Source organism: Carettochelys insculpta, chromosome 24 (assembly GCF_033958435.1).
Source record: "Carettochelys insculpta isolate YL-2023 chromosome 24, ASM3395843v1, whole genome shotgun sequence".
Classification (NCBI taxonomy): Eukaryota; Metazoa; Chordata; order Testudines; family Carettochelyidae; genus Carettochelys; species Carettochelys insculpta.
In genome coordinates, this window is record NC_134160.1 from 13,003,888 (window position 1) to 13,020,967 (window position 17,080).

Genomic DNA, 17,080 nt, shown 5'->3' on the forward strand with positions numbered 1-17,080 from the left:
AGATCCCTTCTCCTCACCTTCCTTATCTGCAGGTGGGGTAACAAACCACCTGCTTCAGTGATTCAGCAAAGCCACTTAACTCCTTCCCAGCAATCTCATCATTAACTGGAAGGGATGGGGGCTACAGGGAGACACATGCCCCGGTAGAATTCTAACTGGTCCTCCTTGGCGCTAGTAAACCTAGCGCTGTGATCTCCCTTTCAGTTAAAAGCCACATACTGGGCTTGCCCCTCTAATGGCTGGATCATGTAAATGAGGAGTCTGCTGCTGGAGGGTATGTGTCTCACTGCAGTCAGAGGGGTGACTGCTGCACATCTAGACACACCTCTGACTGCCGTGTACCCCATCCTTAGAAACCTAGGCTTGTTGCTGCAAAAGGCACCCAGTCAGTGTCTGTAGGTTAATCTCTCCATGGCAATTGCTGTACCTTCACGGTGCTGTATTACATGTGCAGCAGCTGCTGTCTGCCCCTCTCCTCTTGGATCTTTCTCCCCACCAATCTCTGCACCCATCTGAACCTAAAGTGCCTAGAAACTTAGGAGACCAAAGCCCATGGGTTTTCAGCGGGACTGACTGTGGTGTGACTGGAAGAATTAGGCCCTGTGTTGCTGGGGCAGTGAGCTTGCAGAGCAGCCATCACCTGACTTGCGATCTCCTTACAGGGCAGAGGTAACGAGTGATGACTTCTTTCCAGTGGTGCCCCCCTTTATGCTCACACTTGAATTAAAATAGGCCTGTCTGATCCCAGGCCTGTGTGACTGTCGACAGCCTCAAAGGTGGCAGAAGCCCGGCAGCAGAGCGCTGCACCTGTACATTTATCTCATTTCTCCTACTCCAGGCTGTTAAATATCCCCTTCACCCATCCCAGTTGCACTGATTCAAAAGTAGCAAGAGGTGATAAAACTGCCTGCAGGAGGTGAAGGGGAGGAGGGCTCAGCCCCCTGGAGCTGGAAGAAGCTGCTTCGTTCATCGAAACAGGCACCTGCCTGGTCCCGGTGAAGAAAACTGTAAACTTTTCCCTCTGAAGCAGCCTCATCAGTGTAAAATAAGCTTAAATTGGGAGTCTGCAATGTTGCTGCCTCTGCTGTTTCTCTGAATGAACCTTCTATATTTGCTGATTGCGTTCCCATCTCGGGGCTGGGATGCAGAGTGGAGCTCCACTGGGAGTTACAGCTAGTCTCATCACCAAATTCCCAGTCCTGTGGTGATATTTGACTGACACCACCTCCGCTGTGGACTCCCCTTCCCTTCTGGTCCTAAGTGGACAAGAGGTGTTAAGCAGCTGCTACCTGTCACCTTAGGTGGCTGCCTGCAGGGCTGGTGAAATGTCCTGTGCACAAAGTTTACATCAGAGGCTGCATGTTAAGGCTTTAAAGTGCTGGGGACCCTTTGTGTGGGACACTGGTGTTGGCCATGGACAGTAAGTTTGTCATGCAGGACAGCTGTGAGGTGGGACTATGGGACCGTTGTTGCAGCTGATGGAGTTCATTAGTAGCCAGGACTGTTGACTGGTTCTCGGTGCCCCAAGGAAAGCACTCCTGTGCGCAAGCAATGAGCAGGACATAGTAATAGGTGTGTTCTACCCTCATCCTCCCTGTCCTGTGTTTGGAGGCAACACTGCAGAGTGACTGTCTTGTGAAGGATGGGGGACAGCATGCAAGGATTCCGTTCCCCTGCACTTCCCCTTGCTGGGATGGGTGGGGTGCCCTCTGCCCCAGAATGGTTTGGAGTCTGTGGATCCCTGGATCTGGTAGCCAAACTTTTTTGAGGCTACAACAGCAACCCATGCCCTGCATAAAAGGAAAATGACTTTGAGTCCGAGGGGTCCCCTACCATGTGGCTCAAGCTCGTTAGCCAAGGCCTGGTCACTGGTGCACACTTTGGCCCTAGGGTTGGTTTAGATAGATGCTGACTGACTTTGTGTTACAGCAGGACAGGGGCTGGCTTAGGATGCCTGACTGTGGGGCATGCCAGCAGCCCAGATCCTTTGACAAGAGGCAAGTAATGGGGGGCACAGCAATGCCACTGCAAATGGAAACTTACCTGCCTCAGAGAGTGAGTGAAATCACGGCTTGCCAGTCACCCCAGCCTCATCCAAGGGAAACATATCTAGTGTGGATCAAACTGTATGAGGAAAGTGCCTGTAAATCGAGGCCCCTTGGAGCTGAGCTCTCCGTGTGCTATGAGCCCTCCCTGTCCTACCTTTAGCACTCATAGTCTCAGTCTCCTGTAATGGCTGCCGAGCTGGTACAGAGAGTGAGCTGGATTCCACTCCAGCTTGTGCCCTGTCAGCTGAGCTACCTTTAGCAGGATGGGGAATGACCCCTGACAGGGTCAGCAGCTGATCGTTTAACTGGATCTGGCACAAAAGAAGCTAAATACACAGCACTTCATCTGCTGCTGTCTCTGTGATAGGAGGAACTGAACTGGGGAACCTCAAAAGCTTAATGCAGGAGCCACTACAGTTTGGATAATGGCCAGCTGTCTGTTGGCCAAGACTGCAGAGGAGACTCATTCTTTCTCTCCGTAAGTGGTTTAAGTGCCACTACATGGGGCAGAGAACTTCACCCAGAAGGTGTGTGGGTTACAAACTTCTCCTAGTGGAGGAAGCCCACCTGATGGTGTAACTCCCACCAGGTAGAACCACACCAGGGACCTCTGGAGTTTAGTGCAGGAGCTGCTGCAGTTGCAGCTAAAAGTCAGATGGCTCTCAGCTAAGACAGCACTCTTATTCTTTCTCTCCATAAATGGTGTAAGTGCCACTCCATGGGACAGTGAACTGTGCCTCACAGGTGTGAGGGTTACACCTGCAGTTTCTTTTTTCCTGGGGATGGAGCATGCTCGAATGAGGAAGTCAGGGTTACCCCGTTTGCTATAATTGCCGCTGAGCATCTCTACCCAGAACCTTCTCCAGACTTCTCATGCCTGGTGGGCTACAGACTTAAAGAAACAGCATCCAGTTCAGCACCTAGGTAGCCAGGGGCTATTGTAGCTTAATGGCTAGTGGGGTGGTGAAGGACTCTGAAGTCCTTGCTCTGTTACTGTCTTGTTAGATAAGTCCAGGCAAGTTTTGGTTCTTCAGTTCCTCACTCTGTGAAATGGGGGTAGCTAAACAGACATCCTTTGTAAAGTGATCCGGTGCCCCGTGTAAAGCTGGAGTTTGCTGATGGGAAGCTCTGGATGGCCCTGGCCTATCCTGCAAGGGCAGCTGTTAGTCTCCAGCCAGGCAGGCAGGAGGGCTGCAAGGAAGAAGGTGGGCTGCAGCAGGCGACTGATTAAGACAGATGAGTCATGTTTCAATTATCTATCTGCAGGTTAGCAGAGAAATAGATATTCAAAAGCAAACTGACCGCAAACCCCCTGAGCAAGAGACACGGAGCACTTTTCCAGTGCCACGCCAGGGGTTCATCAAGCAGGTGGATGGGTCTGCATGCTTCTTCTCGACCTTTCCAGCTGTGAGATGGGCTGTTATTTTTAGACATGATTCAGCCAGTGAGCACCTGGGGTTTTCCATGTGCCCCTGTACATTAAACAGCCCTCTTCTACCAAGGAGCTCTCCAGATGATTTACTTGGTGTAGGTTCTTTAGCTCCTAGGAAAAATTCATCTTTGAAATGAGTTCCCATATTGCAACTACAGTGACGAGGGCAGGGATTATCAGCCCTTCACTCCAATGGCATGGCCTTGCAGCTGATTCCTTCTCTGTCTCCTGGGACAACTAGAGAGGTGAATAGGAGTACAGCCAGATCCAGGCAGCAATTCCAAACTAGCTGTTCACCTGAGCCCTGACATGGAGGAACTCGCTGTTGTGGGGGCAGAATGTTTTTCTACCTGTGGTTCTAAGCATCAGTGTTTTGGGGCTGTATAGATGAATCTGGAGTCTGTTGTCACTGGCATGGTCCAAGTGAGACCCAAATTATCTGCTTGAGGGCACCATGAAGCCAGAGCAGTCCCACTGAAGCCCAGCCCACCTGGGGTTTAAAGCAGCAATGCTGGCTGTGTGCATGGGAGTGAAGTTTGTCCATGGTAAGGACCACGAAGCCCTAGGAAGCTTGGTGATTTGTTATAACACTATCCTCCTATTACAGGTGGGGAAACTGAGGCACAGAGACATTTGTGGCAAGGCTTGTCAAAGGACCCAGGGACCAAAAGAGCTCAGGGCAGTTAGGATGGTGTTGGGTGCCTGGCACTGATGAGAATCATCCCTTATTTAGGCACCTAAAGGGCATCTGAAGCCTTGGAAAAACTGGCCCTGAGCTCTCTGGAAATCTTGGCTTTCCCCACCCCATCCCTGATTTGCCTGAGGCAGACATGAGGCCTCACCCAGCTGGTGCTTTAAACACTAGGCTGGGCTTCCTTTGTTGGCAGTGATATTCCTAACTGTGCTCCCTTTTGTCTGACCTCATGGCTGGGCCCAGGATCAAACAAACAAACCAGCCTCGTTTGCAGAAGGGGCAGGGCTGCCTTTCTGTGCACTGTCTTTGGGAGGGTGAGTGGGGGGAAACTAGATGAGGCTCCTTGCTTCTCCTGGCAGTGTAATGCATTACAGCGGATGTGGTCTGCTGCAGCGAGGCTGGGGATTTTCCTGATGCGTTTGCAGCGTGAATTACACTGTTGGACACAGGAATCTGTAACATGGAAGTCAGGTCAACAGGTGCAGAGGACAGCTCTGCTCAGCCAAGACTCAAGTGTGTGTGTGTGTGTGAGATGTGCATGCTTATGTGCCCACCAGTGTGTATTTTTGTGTCTCTGTACATCTATGTTCAAGCTTAAATTCCTCGAATTTCCCAGAGCTTGCTATGAGAGGTGCTGAGGCTCAGGGCTTCAGTCCCGCCAGTTTGAAAATACTTACAGGAGCTCTGCTCTGGGTGGCTCCAGCTGAATATAAGCTTCCTGTGTCTTGCCTTGGTGTGGGTCTGCCTGTGGTTCTTTGTGTGTGGCCACATTTCTATGTGTTTTTGGCTCTGTGTGTGTCTGTGAGTTTGTCCCTCACTGTCTGGCTAGTTGTGTATGCCCACGCGTCCCCATCTGTGTCTTTGCGTATGCATCTCTGTGTCTGATTGTGTTTGTCTGTGTACCTGTATCTGAGTTATATGTCATGTTTTAGGCCTTCACCACAATCTGTGGCAATGAGTTTCCCAGGTGGATTTTGGACTGTCCAATGGCTGCCTAGTAAATGACTGCCTCTGTGTGGGCTTCGTGTACAAGGGTGAAGCTTCCTAGTGCTGGGTTGTCCCTTTTCGATGACACCTCGTGCATTAACATCCTGTGTGTGAGTGCCCAGAACCAAGCAGACCAGCCTCACGTTGCTCCTCCTGCAGGGGAGAGCTGTGCACACTGCTCAGGAGAAGAGGCTGTCTGTGGCCAATGGGATGCATTGGTCCTGCCACTTTAAGCTGTGCCAGGAGCAGTGTACAGGGAGGTCAGCAGGCAGGTGCCCTGTGCTGCAAAATGCGCAGAACTGCTCCATCCCAGGGAGTCCAGTGGGATAACTCACATGTGTCAGGGAACTCGCATGTGTAAGTCTTTGCAGGACTGGGACCTGACTCTGTTTCTTGGCAACTGTCCCCACGTAGCAGTTCTGCCGATGAATCTCCCGATCACCCATCACAGGCTAGGAGACTCAGCAGATGGTGGAGGAAGTGGAATCCACTTGAACAACAAAAACAACAAGTTCTGTGGCACCTTCTTGTTGCTTTTGAAGATACAGACTAACTCAGCTACCTCTCTGCTACTTGATCAACTTTCATTCAAAACATTCAATTTGGGGCTTAGCCTTGACCCTTCACACCTCCCATGCCAGGAGACCCCTCCTGGCAGATTTCCACAGAGCTCAGGGAATCAGGCCCCCATTCCCCAGTGCTTGGCATTCACCGCTGGGACCCAGCCTCCAAAGAGCCCCATGTCCAAGCTGCGCCGAAAATCTGTTGGAAGCAGCACTCTCTGATGCACTGTCATGAGAACAAATGGCTGTGGAGACTCCAGTTGGCTGAGTCCCCAGGTGTAAAGGCCAGTGTGAAGCTGTCTGCAAAAGATGTGCAGGTGCCGACCCATGCCCCAGGGTGCTGGCTTGTGGTTGGATTATTTCTAAATGCATATCAGAAGCAGGCTGCCTGAGGGCCCCCATTTGTAAATAACTCTCTGTACAGACCCACTCACTGCAAAAACACGATTGCTGCGTTCATCCAGCCTCACAAACGTCCTGCCTTACCCACACTCATTCCCCCAGAACCCCCCCCACAGTCCCTGTTCCCCCACTCACTCCCTATTACACACACAGAGAACCTCCCAAACACAGGCAAGCATCCCTTCCGCTCATTTTTTTCACACTGTGCACAGAAGCCTAGCAGTCAGTTAAAAAATGCCCATAACAGACTCCCCCATCTCATGCCCCTCCCCACATCACACCACACAGAGCAAGGCACAGCCGCATTGTTACCTGGCAGCAAGTTTTTAGCTGTTTAATTAGGCCATTTTCCACCCCATTTATCATTACAGTCTTTGCTCCCTCAACGAATCGCAGATTGCACTGACAGCCTCGTGTGAGCCCACCGCCCCCGAGCACTTGGAAAACCATTTTCCTCCATAAAAGGCACCAGGGAAGATGTCAGCCCACAAGGACTCTTTCATCTCCCTTGGCATCAGTGCCCACAAACAAGCCAGTCTCCCCACTCCTTGCAGGCAGCTGCTTGGCCCTCCACAGGGCTGATTCAGTTCATGCCTTACTGCTGTTTGAATCTGAACTAGAGACTGGATGCAGTTTGCTTTCCCCTGCCTTGTTTTTTGAAGGAAAGGGAATTTGCTGGTGCATCGCTTTGATTTGTATTCACCCCTTCGCTTGCTCCTGGTTATCGCGGCTTCCTCGGATCTGCATCTAATGAATACGTCACAGCCATGCCAGGGTTTGTTTCATTTCAAGCCCTCTCTTGTCACAGTGTTGGCGTGTATACGATCCCTTATGCATCATCTTCCCTAGGCCTTTCCCAGCCCACCGTCTTCACCCTGTCTTTGAGCCAAAGGCAGATTTCTTCGCTAAGTATTATCAGAATGTATTTCTCCCACCCCACCCTGCACAGTTCTGCTCTGTGTTGGGCGTGAGAGGGTCAACAGAATGGGAGCTGGTGGTAATGCTGCATTGTCTAACAAAGCCTGACTGAAATTTCTGCATTCTTGGCACTTTGAAACTTCATGGCCCCATCTCAGAACTTTTATTGAAACCTCCTTCCCTGAGTGTTGCCAAACTGCTGAGCCCATGTGGGACTCAGTGACTTCCAAGGAGCCTATGTGCTGACCCTGTAAGCCTCCTCACTGTTCAGATCAGAGCTGGGGCTCCAACCAGAGACCTGGAGAGGATCAGCCTGCAGCTGCGTCAGTCCAGCTCTCCATCTCACTGAACCTCTGGCCTGCTGGACTGAAAATCCCCATTTTGTAAGGGGGGCACATTGCACATTAACATCAGAGCTTACCTGGGGCCTTGGGGATAGCCCAGATCTCCTCCAAGTTAGGCTCGAGTAACCTGACCCAGGGAAGCTGGCACTAGATAAGATGCTGGGTAAGGCAAATTCCCTCCAGCTCCCTCCCTGCCCCCACCTGCTCTATGTGACTTTAGGCAGGTTCTAGTTTCCCCTCAGTCTGACCCAGGTAGCCGTAAACTGGTGAAAAGAACAAGAAGTCTGTGACACCTTCTCAATGAACAGTATTTTGGAGCACAAGTTTTTGTGCACAAAGACCCACTTTGGCAGAAAGCTTATGCTTCAGAATACCTGTTTGTCTATAGAGTGCCACAGAGTTCTTGTTTTTGAAGATACAGACTAACTCGGCTACCCCTCTGATACTTGTAAACTGGAGGGGGCAGGGCATATCCATTGCTGTGGGTAAATGCACCACTCGGCTGGGCCTCTATGGGCTGTGATAACACAAGGAGTCAGCAGATCACAGATACTGGTGAGGTGTTTACCAGGGAGCACCAGGGAACACTGACGGATTGCTCTGATTGCAGCCCACACAGCCATGTGTATGTCCTCCCCATGGAAATGGGTCCCTCTAGGCCTTCCCACACCACTGGACAGATGGAGGGGACCCGTCACAAACCCCCATCCCTGCCAGGCAGCATAGACCTCCTAGGCAGGAGCAGAGGCTGCCTTTTGCCAACTGTCAGCAGCTCCAGGGCATGGGGGTTCCCACCCAGCCCGCCTGCCTGGGGCTGCACTAGGCCGGGCTGCCCGTTGGAAGGTTGGGGTTCCAGCGCAGAGCTGGCTGGCTCCTCCCCATCCCTGCAGTCCCGGGGGCCGCACCTCCGTCCCTCACCTCGCGGGGGCGGCACGTGGCGGCGGGCTGGGGCGGCGTGGCCCAGGCGCGGCGGGCGGCTCGCTCTCTCCTCCGGCTGCCTTTGCGCGCCTTCTCCAGCAGAAGGCACCCTGCGCCTTTGTTATCGGCCGCCGCGCCTCCGCGCTGCCCCTTCCCTTCCTTTCCCTTCCCAGCCTGACGTCAGCCAGGGCTCGCTGAAGGCTTCAGTCCCGCTCCGGCTCTGGCTAGTGCCGCCGACTCCATGGCTTCGCTCGGCCACCTCCCCCCGCGCCCCTGAGCCCGGCGCTGCAGCCTGGGAGCGAGCTGGGGGCCGACGGGCTGTCCCGGGGGCTTGGTGCACCATGCACCACGCTCGGGCTCTGATCTTCGCGCTAACCGTGCAGCTCTGCTCCCTGGAAAGCGAAACGCCTGCAGGTCAGGATCCGGCCCCTGCCCCGCGCCCCGGCCTCTCGCGGGCGGAGCTGCGCTGCCGCTTTCCGCTCCCGCGCAACTTGCTTCGCTCCCCGTCCCCCTCCCCGGGGTTCTCGCCGGCGAGTAGCTGGTCCCGGGCGGGACCCAGGCGGCGGGACGGGGGACTGACGGGGCTGCCTGTGCGCTGAGCTGGGCTGGGCTGGCGGCGAGCGCGCGGTGCAGTCGGAGAAGTTTGCTGCGGCAGCCGGGGCGGCCACAACAGGAACCACCGCGCCAGGCTGCAGCTGGGGAACGCGGCGGGACTCAAGTTATCGGCGGGGTCACTTCCCCTCCGCAGCCCGGGGGCAGCTCTCGGAGCCCGGCTCCCCCCGGGCGAGCTGAGGAGCCCGGAGCGCGGCTCCCGCCGGTGTGTGCTGGGGGAGAGGATATTTGTGAGGAAACCGGACTCCGGGGCGGGCGGGCGGCTGCAGCTTTGCCCGCAGCCCGCCAGGGAACGGCCGGGGCCGGCCGGGCGACGCGCGGATCCATCCAGCTGCCAAGCGCTCCGCTGGGGACCGGCCCGCAGCCCTGTCCGTGCTCCAGTGCGTCCCGTCCCAGCCACGCGGCCCCCCGCCGGGCGCTCCCTTCCCGCTGCTCCTGTCCCGCCGACCCGCCGGAGTCTTCACTGCATCGGCCCCCGCCGCAGCCCCCGGAGTACAGCTCCCCGCAGCCGGCTGCCGAGGCTGTCCGAGGCGGGGATGGCAGAAGTCTGCCGCGGGGATCCTCACGGAGGCCCAGCCCCTTCCCGGAGCGGGACGCACCGGCGCAGGGCGGGGGCCCCGGGTACGGCTGGTGGCGTCGAAGTGCTGCGCGCTTCTCTTCAGTCCGGACCCGGGCTGCGCTCGCCTCACCCCCCCACCCCCGGCGGTCGTTGAAGCTGTTTGGGGCGCTGCCTTCCATGGCAGTTTCTCCGGTAACAGCTGCTGGCAAACCCCCGTGAGGCTGGGCTGCCGGCCAGGCGCAGCGGTGAAGGTGGGAGAGAGGGATACAGCGGGTCCCGCCCCAGAGCAGTTTCCTCTGGGGAGGAGAATCCCCCCGCATCTGGCCGTCATGGTTGCTTTGGCGCAGGAGAGCTGCACACCTCTCCCTCATCCCACCCCTGAGCCGCCTGGTTCCTGTCTGTGGCTGCAGGACAGTCGCTGGGCACCACAGACCCTGCTGGCTTCTGCCAAGGCAGAGATGAGGCGGATGGGAGCAGCCTGTCAGAGGCCAACCGCCGGCAGGATTATGTGGAATTGCTCTCAGGGCAGCCAGTGATGAGGGGCGCTTAGATGGTGGCTGCTCTTTTTTCCCCACTGTAAGGGGGGAGAGTTACTCCCGCTGGAACACACAGCTGGGGAAGGCTGTTGAGGATGCCAGTGGTGTCCTCATCCTTGGCTGTCAGTCTAACCAGGCCAGGTTGGCACTAGAGGGGTGCATTCTGCAGGCAGGTTTATTTTAGGTTAGAGCAAGCAAATGAGCCTCTGTTTTACCTCTGCTTCCCTGTTAGTTGCAAGCTGAGATTTGAGTCTGGGTCTTACAGTATTTCTGTTCATTCCGGGTCTCCTTTTACATTCCAGACGTTCCGGCACATTTAAGGGGCTGTAGCTGCACTTGCATAACAAACCTTCTTTCTGAGGCAGTTAATAAATGTGCTGTTAAAAAGAAGGAAGAGAGATTCTGGGGGCTGAAGCTTCCTGGAAAAAGATTCAGCCCAGAGGCAGGTTCTTTAGAAGAGATGAGATCAATGTAAATAAGCGTGTGTATGTACCGTACACACGTAGGCATTGTATTTCATTGTCTCCTGATTTTGGATGCTTCTGTAACTCCTGAGGATTCTTGTATTTTCCATCTGAAATTTTGCTGTGCCATAGGTCACACATCTGGCGGGCTGTGGTCAGCCTCTGACCTTACGTGTACATGCTTTTCCCCCATTAACGCTGGTACTGTGCCCTAGTGATTTTGTGTTAGTGTTGGGCTAGGGCTGGAAGAAGGAGCAATGCGAGGTGGGTTTCTGAACATACAGGAGCTCTTGCCTGTTGCAGACCCTTCCGGGAAAGGCAGCAGGTTTTTTGTTTGTTTTTCAACAGATAAGGAAATTAAGTACAAAAAACTCAGTGCCGCCCATATTCTGGCAAGTCATAGAGATTGGATGGAGAAGACCATTCAGCCCATACCTGGCCGATGCAGGTTGGCTTCCTATTGTGCACTACTTCTGTCTAGTTTTAAATGTCCCTAGATGGCAGCTCCCACCACTCTTTTAGGACAGTGTTTCTTAAGCTATATTCTGCAGCATTCTGGTGGGTCATGGACAACTCGCAGGTGTGCCATGAGCGTCTGACCCTTTCTTGATATCATACACAGAGGGTCTATATTTTCTGTCATTAAAATCAGATACAATGTTACTTCTTCATTGCTATGACACCTGATTAAATTACTTCAGTTTGGTTTTGCTGTATGTGTTGCTGTTTTTTTTTTGGTCTGCCAACAATTTTTTTGAAGAAAATTTTCATAGGTGTTCTGCATAAAAAATATTATTGTTTGGTATTCCGTGGTCTCAAAAGGTTTAAGAAAAGCTGTTCTACAAGACCATACCATAGTGTGGGAAGAGTTGGTATCAGGATGTTTTCCTCCTCTTATGTTTGAATTCTCCCCTTTCTTAATTCGTCCCAATACTCCTGCATTTACACCCTGTGAACTCCTGTGAATAAGTCCTCTTCTTGTGTTTACACCCTGCAGATATCTGTAGGTTTGTTAGAGCCTCTCTCCCAGTGCAACCCACAGGTGGTACTACAGAGGGGACAAACTGACTCCATACTGTGTGGCCGCAATGCAGGGATGTGTGGAAGGTGGGTGACGTAGTACTCAACAGGTTAAAGAACGTGCAGCTGGGACTGAAATGCACACTATCGAGGGAAGTTGAGGCTGATGCTCTGTCTGCAGCCTGCATCATTGCACTAACGGTGGTGGAGTTGCTGGATGTGAACACACAGTTGGAGTCAAGTGATGGTTAAATGCTGCAGTAACACAAAGCTGTAGCTAGTTACTGTGGAAAACCTATGTGTGTTTATACAAGGACAGCTTGAGTCTGTGTCCAAGTTTCAGCGGCATTTATTACTCTGAGTATTTTGGCGATTACCATCACTCCCCCTTTTCCTCTTTTCCCACAGCAAAACCAGGAAATAGAACATTACACAGGGCTGGTTTTTATCTGAAAAGAGGGTAAGGGGGAAAGCTTGCCAAATTTTGCTCCTTCTTGGAGCCAATGGACTCGAGTATAAATGCAGCAGCTGATGGGATTTTAGCAGGGAGCAGGGCTCCAGCGAGGGAACAGCTCATGCTGCACTATTTGGATTGTATATGTGTTTGCACACAGCTTTGGGGCCTGGATTGGGATCTAGGATCAGGGTGGGATTTGGACTCGCCCTTTCTCCCTGGAGAATTTGAGGCGGGTAGGGGTAGGGCTTCCAGTGGAGGCTTGTCCCTATGGCACTTGTGTCCTTGCAGAGAGCTGGGCACTGATTTGTCAGCTTTGTCTCCCCTTTCTTTGGTGTGTATCTTCCTGGAGGCAAAGCCCAGGGAGGAGTGGCCTTGTGGGAGATCTGAGAGGGGTTCTAATGCCTCCCCCAAGCTTTGGAACAATAACTCTCTCCCAAAGGACTCTCTGCTGTTAAATTTTTATGTACAGTTTGCTTGCTGGTTTGTCTTTATTGAGCTCTAATTAGAAAGAGTTTTACCAAAGCAGCATATTTCCCCCCTGGAGCCACATTAGAATCAAGAAATGCTGCTATTTGCTAAATGTGTCACTGGGTCCTGCTGGTAGGAGAGCAGGAACTCAGCCTCTAAGGAAACTGACCTGCCCAGGAACTGGGAGTGGAGGAGGAATAAACAAATCAAGAGGATTGTGGGGGCAGGAGGGGAGGGGTGGGGGAATTTCACAACAGTTCACACATGGCTGCGACTTTCTTGGGAAACCTGTGTAGTGTGGAGCACTGCTTTGGCTTGAATATAAATATGGTGAGTGAGGTTCTCCAGCCGCTGTCAGAATGAAGGGTGCTATAATTAAATGGCCAGTAGAGACTTCATCTTCCCAACAGAGAGTTGACATGGTTTTCTGGACAACTCTGTTTTATGCTGACCATTTTTAAGGCAGTTACTCAACGGAGCACAGAATGCCAAAGGTCACACAGATAGGAGGAGCCGAGGCTGTAGTCTATGGCAATGGAAATATCTCTCCCCTACTCCGGTTCCCCGGCCAAGGATCAGAGCTCCATAAAACATCTGAAGGTGGCTGGAGAAATTCCAGCATAGTAATTTGCTGCTCCTGGATTGTAATTGAAATCTAACTCTTAATTAGTGAGCAATCACAGTTTTTTAGTGCCCCTGAAGGCAATCTGTAGGCACTGGGGGGCCTGATCCAAAGCCCATGGAAATGAAAGGAACGACTCCCATTGACTCTCAGTGGTGGGCTCCGTGTCTGGTCCTGATGCTAAAGTTGGTAGTTTTCCTTTCGGGGTGATAGACTGTCACTTTGGCCAGATTCTTAAAGGTGCCTAAGTCCCAGCAAGAGTATCTAAATACCTTTGAGAATGTGGGGCTTTAACCACTTTGTGCCTCCGTTTCTCCCATCTTTAAGTCTGGGGACCTATACTGTGGGTGCTGTGAGCTCAGTTAAATTATGTTTGCAAAGTGTTTGGAAGGGAGTGGATGGGGCTATAGAGGAGCAAGAGGCTGCACGTTCTTGCTACGTACCTGGCTGAGGCAGGTTTCAATCATTACCCACTTTTTACAGATGAGGAAGCTGGGAAGGAGTGGCCTGGATGTACAAAGGAATTTTGGCACCTAGAACCTATGGATTCCAATGGGAGTTAGGTGCATAAATACCTTTTGGAGGCTGAAGTGACTTACCCAATGTCTCCCACTGTGAGTTGGTGATAGGGTTGGGAATGGGACCCAGGTATCCTGGTCTGCAACTGTTGGATCTCTCTGCCTTACACAGCATACCTGGCACACAGTCTTTGCCTTTAAATACAAACAAGCTGCATGTGGTCTACACACTGGTTAGTAGGTTTCAGTGGTGGACACTGGCCATGAAACAGTTGCCTCTAACCTGGAGAGCCTTTCCCTGTGCAGCGCCTCTTCCTCCTGTTTCAGCGCTGCAGCTTGTGTATGCAGATTTATTTTGCCATATTACTAAACTCCGATAATCACATCTATAATCCACCGTAGCCTGTAATGGGCTCATAAAGGGATAATAATGGGGGATTTGTATCCCCAGCATTGTTCACAGCGACATCAGCACAACACAGGAGATGGAAAAGGGATTTCATTCGGAACTCTTTGGGGAGTGTAAGGTGTGTGTATTAACATGTCCAGAGAATCTGGTCAGAGCAGGCGGGGGGCAGATCAGCGTGTGGCCAGAGACAGGAAGTGCATCGGAATTGGGTTTGGTAGAACGCTGTGTGAAGAGACAGCCTTGTTTCGATCGTGAGGTGAGCCTAGATCTTTCTCAAGGAGAAGGAGATGAAGGCAAGAAATACAGAGCTCCAGTTTAGCTGCTAGGACTGGCAGGGGCTTTTCGTGGCTGCTGTGTGCCTGAGTGAGTCACTTCCACGCTACGTGCCTCAGTTTTCCAAGCTGTGAAGTTGAATGACTGGCACTTGCTGGCCTCCGCAAAATGTTTTTGAGAGTGACAGATGCCAAGCTGCCATTCAGGCACAGGGGGGCCCATTCGGATCTTGGTTAAACTGGTGTAAATCGAGAGGAATGTCACTGATGTTAGAGGAGTTACGCTGGGAGAGCAGAATCTGGCCTGTAGACTGGTGACGGAAGGGACTAAAATAACCCACCTCCTCAGACTCTTCTGTGATGCTGGAAGCTTATTAGCCCCACTTAGGGCCACTTTGCTTTTCTTAAGTTCTCTGGCTCCTGCCCCTCGGGGCTTTCTGCTCCTTAGCTGGCTGGACTGGGATCGGTCCTGCCTCTGCCTGTGTAGACAGAGCTGTTGTTCCCCTGGTTCTCGCCCCCTGCATTTGGGGCTGGTCAGATTCCCATCAGCGGCATGTGCAGAGGGGCCTTGGAATTTGGCAAGCAGAAGAATATCATCTCCAAAGCCTGGGCCCAGCTCTGCTGCCTGTTAGGATTTTTCTTGGCAGGCTCAGCTGGCTGCAGGGACGTGACACGAGCCCATCCCACAGAGGAGGAGGGCAGACGGCCCGGCTAGTGAATTCCTCCATTAGATGAGGCCCAGAAGCTGCCGCCAGTTAAGGAATGGTTAAAGGTGGCTAGGAGCTGCTGCAGATGGCTCCTCTGCAGCATTTTACCCACAGCCGGTGGGCTTCTGTTGGGCAGGGCTGTCCCGCTCACATGGCGGGCAGCCTTCGGCACTGCCAGAAGTGAGAGCTGGGTTTAGTTACTGCTCCCAGCGGGAGTGCTGCTGAGTGGGACTGTGGAGGCTCAGGCATGCCTCTGTTCTCCCCCATCGGGCCCGGAGCCTTGTATCACGCACCGCTGGTCAGAGGCTCTCGGAAGGCTGAAATCCTTCTGCCGCACCCTGACAAAGCAGACGAGTTCATTACCCCAGCTTACCAGTGGTGGGCACAGAGACTTCCTTGGGGATTTGAGTGAGTCTGTGGCAGACCCAGGCAGAGAACCCAGGAGTCCTGCCTCCCATTTTTCCTGCCCCACCCCAGAGAGGGCGCATCCTCCCTGCCTTCAGAGCATATGTAACTCTCGCTGTTCGTTAAAATTTGACAGTGACTAAGTTGTCGACATAGATTTGGATTGTGTTGAGGGCAGTGAGTGTCCAGGAGAAGTCAGGAAGGGGAGAGGAACTCTGAATACAAAGAGTCTGGGCAGTGGCCTGCTCAGGTCTGCAAAGGAGCATTGTTCATTGACCCGACCAAAGGGCAGTGGTGGCTGTGAGGGGGGTTTAAGGAGGAAGGAAACTGATTCAAGCTTGGCCTAGAATCAGAGCTACTCAGAGGACTTTGAGCCTGCCTTGGATTTTGGGCAGGCAGTGGATTAGTACCAGGGGAGGCCATTTGCAGTGTCCCATATGATTGCTCCTCTCCTTTTCTTTGGTGATGTGATCAGCAGAGAAATAGTTAATAACATGGACCTCTTTAAGTCGGCATGAATGTGTTTCGGAGTCAATGCTCCCTTGCAATGAATGGGAGCACCTTCCACCCTGTCAGAGCTATTGTCTGAGGCCTCAGGAAGGTACATCTGCCTCTGGCTACCCTCTGGAAATATATGTTGGTAGCCTTATGGGACAGAGATGTCTGTGTTCTTTCAGTGAAAGCTGAGCTGCTGCAGTGTCAGGGAGTAGCCCAGAGGAGGAAGGTCCTGGATTGCAGAGCCACTTCAGATGGGCCCCTGACCCTGTATCTGAAGTACGGGACTGCCAAGGCTCTTGCACCTCCACTCAGCCAGCTGGAGAGCCTGTTGTCACGGGAGGGTAAGGGCCATATGCCCTTATGGAGGACTGTGTAGATCAGTCATTTGCAGGTGGGTAGGTGGGAACAGAAGCCTGACTTCAGATGTGGGGAGCTGGTTTCAGGTCTTGGCGGCAGCTAGAGTCACCCCTTTGGTTTCAGGAGGGTTACCCTGGGTTTTTCCAGCCGGAATGATATCAGAATCTGCCCCTTTGCTAATGGCTGCCAGGCAGGACTGGTGAGCTCCAGACACTGTTTGCACAGAACATAACACACTGCAGGCACAATTGGAACTCAGAGGCAGCAGGTGTCCTACGCAGGGTTATAATTGCATGGAGCTTTCCCCCTCTCCCCACCTCATTCCTGCTGTGGCTCATAGAAAAGCATAAACCCAACAAAGGCTGCAAATCTCTCGTTCTCCTGAATAGCTTTGATAGATCCCCTGAAACTTCATTGATCTCCAGATAAGAAATACAGTGGTTGTTAGTGTCCCTCCTCCCTGTGCTCTCAGTGCTTTGCATTCCCAGCTCCAGTGCTCTTTCGACAGCTGAATTGTTTGTACTCAAACCATCTCCAGGCACATGGCAGTGCAGGAGGCCTGTCAGCTCCTGGAATCGCTCAATGAATTCCTGGCACAGTCACTCCGAAGCTGTTCACACTTGGATCTGACTGCATTCGCTACAATTAACAAATACAGTGTTGTGGTTTGTAGCTTTCATTGACAAATGGACCTCAATGCCCCAGTCCTTCCAGTGCGTTGTCTTCTCTGATTATTGCTCCGCTTTTAAGTTGCCTGCTGGCAGCTGCATGGCATGGAGGAGCTGTTCCTGAAATCATTCAGCAGGGGGTTTAGGGGCCCAGGGTTTGTGTTGTTTTCCTGATTCTGCCACTAATCTGGCATGTAACCTT

At 52.7% G+C, this 17,080-nt stretch overlaps 1 protein-coding gene across 3 annotated transcripts in view; it reads left to right on the plus strand.

The window, feature by feature from the left end:
- Window positions 1–6,996: 6,996 nt before the first annotated feature.
- Window positions 6,997–17,080, plus strand: part of PTPRU (protein tyrosine phosphatase receptor type U) — a 324,630-nt gene continuing 314,546 nt past the window's right edge. For all 3 annotated transcript variants that reach the window (XM_074976599.1, XM_074976600.1, XM_074976601.1), the window contains exon 1: window positions 6,997–8,720. In XM_074976599.1, coding sequence (XP_074832700.1) covers window positions 7,901–8,720 — 820 coding nt within the window. In that variant the 5' untranslated portion in view covers window positions 6,997–7,900. The remainder of the gene's footprint in view (window positions 8,721–17,080) is intronic.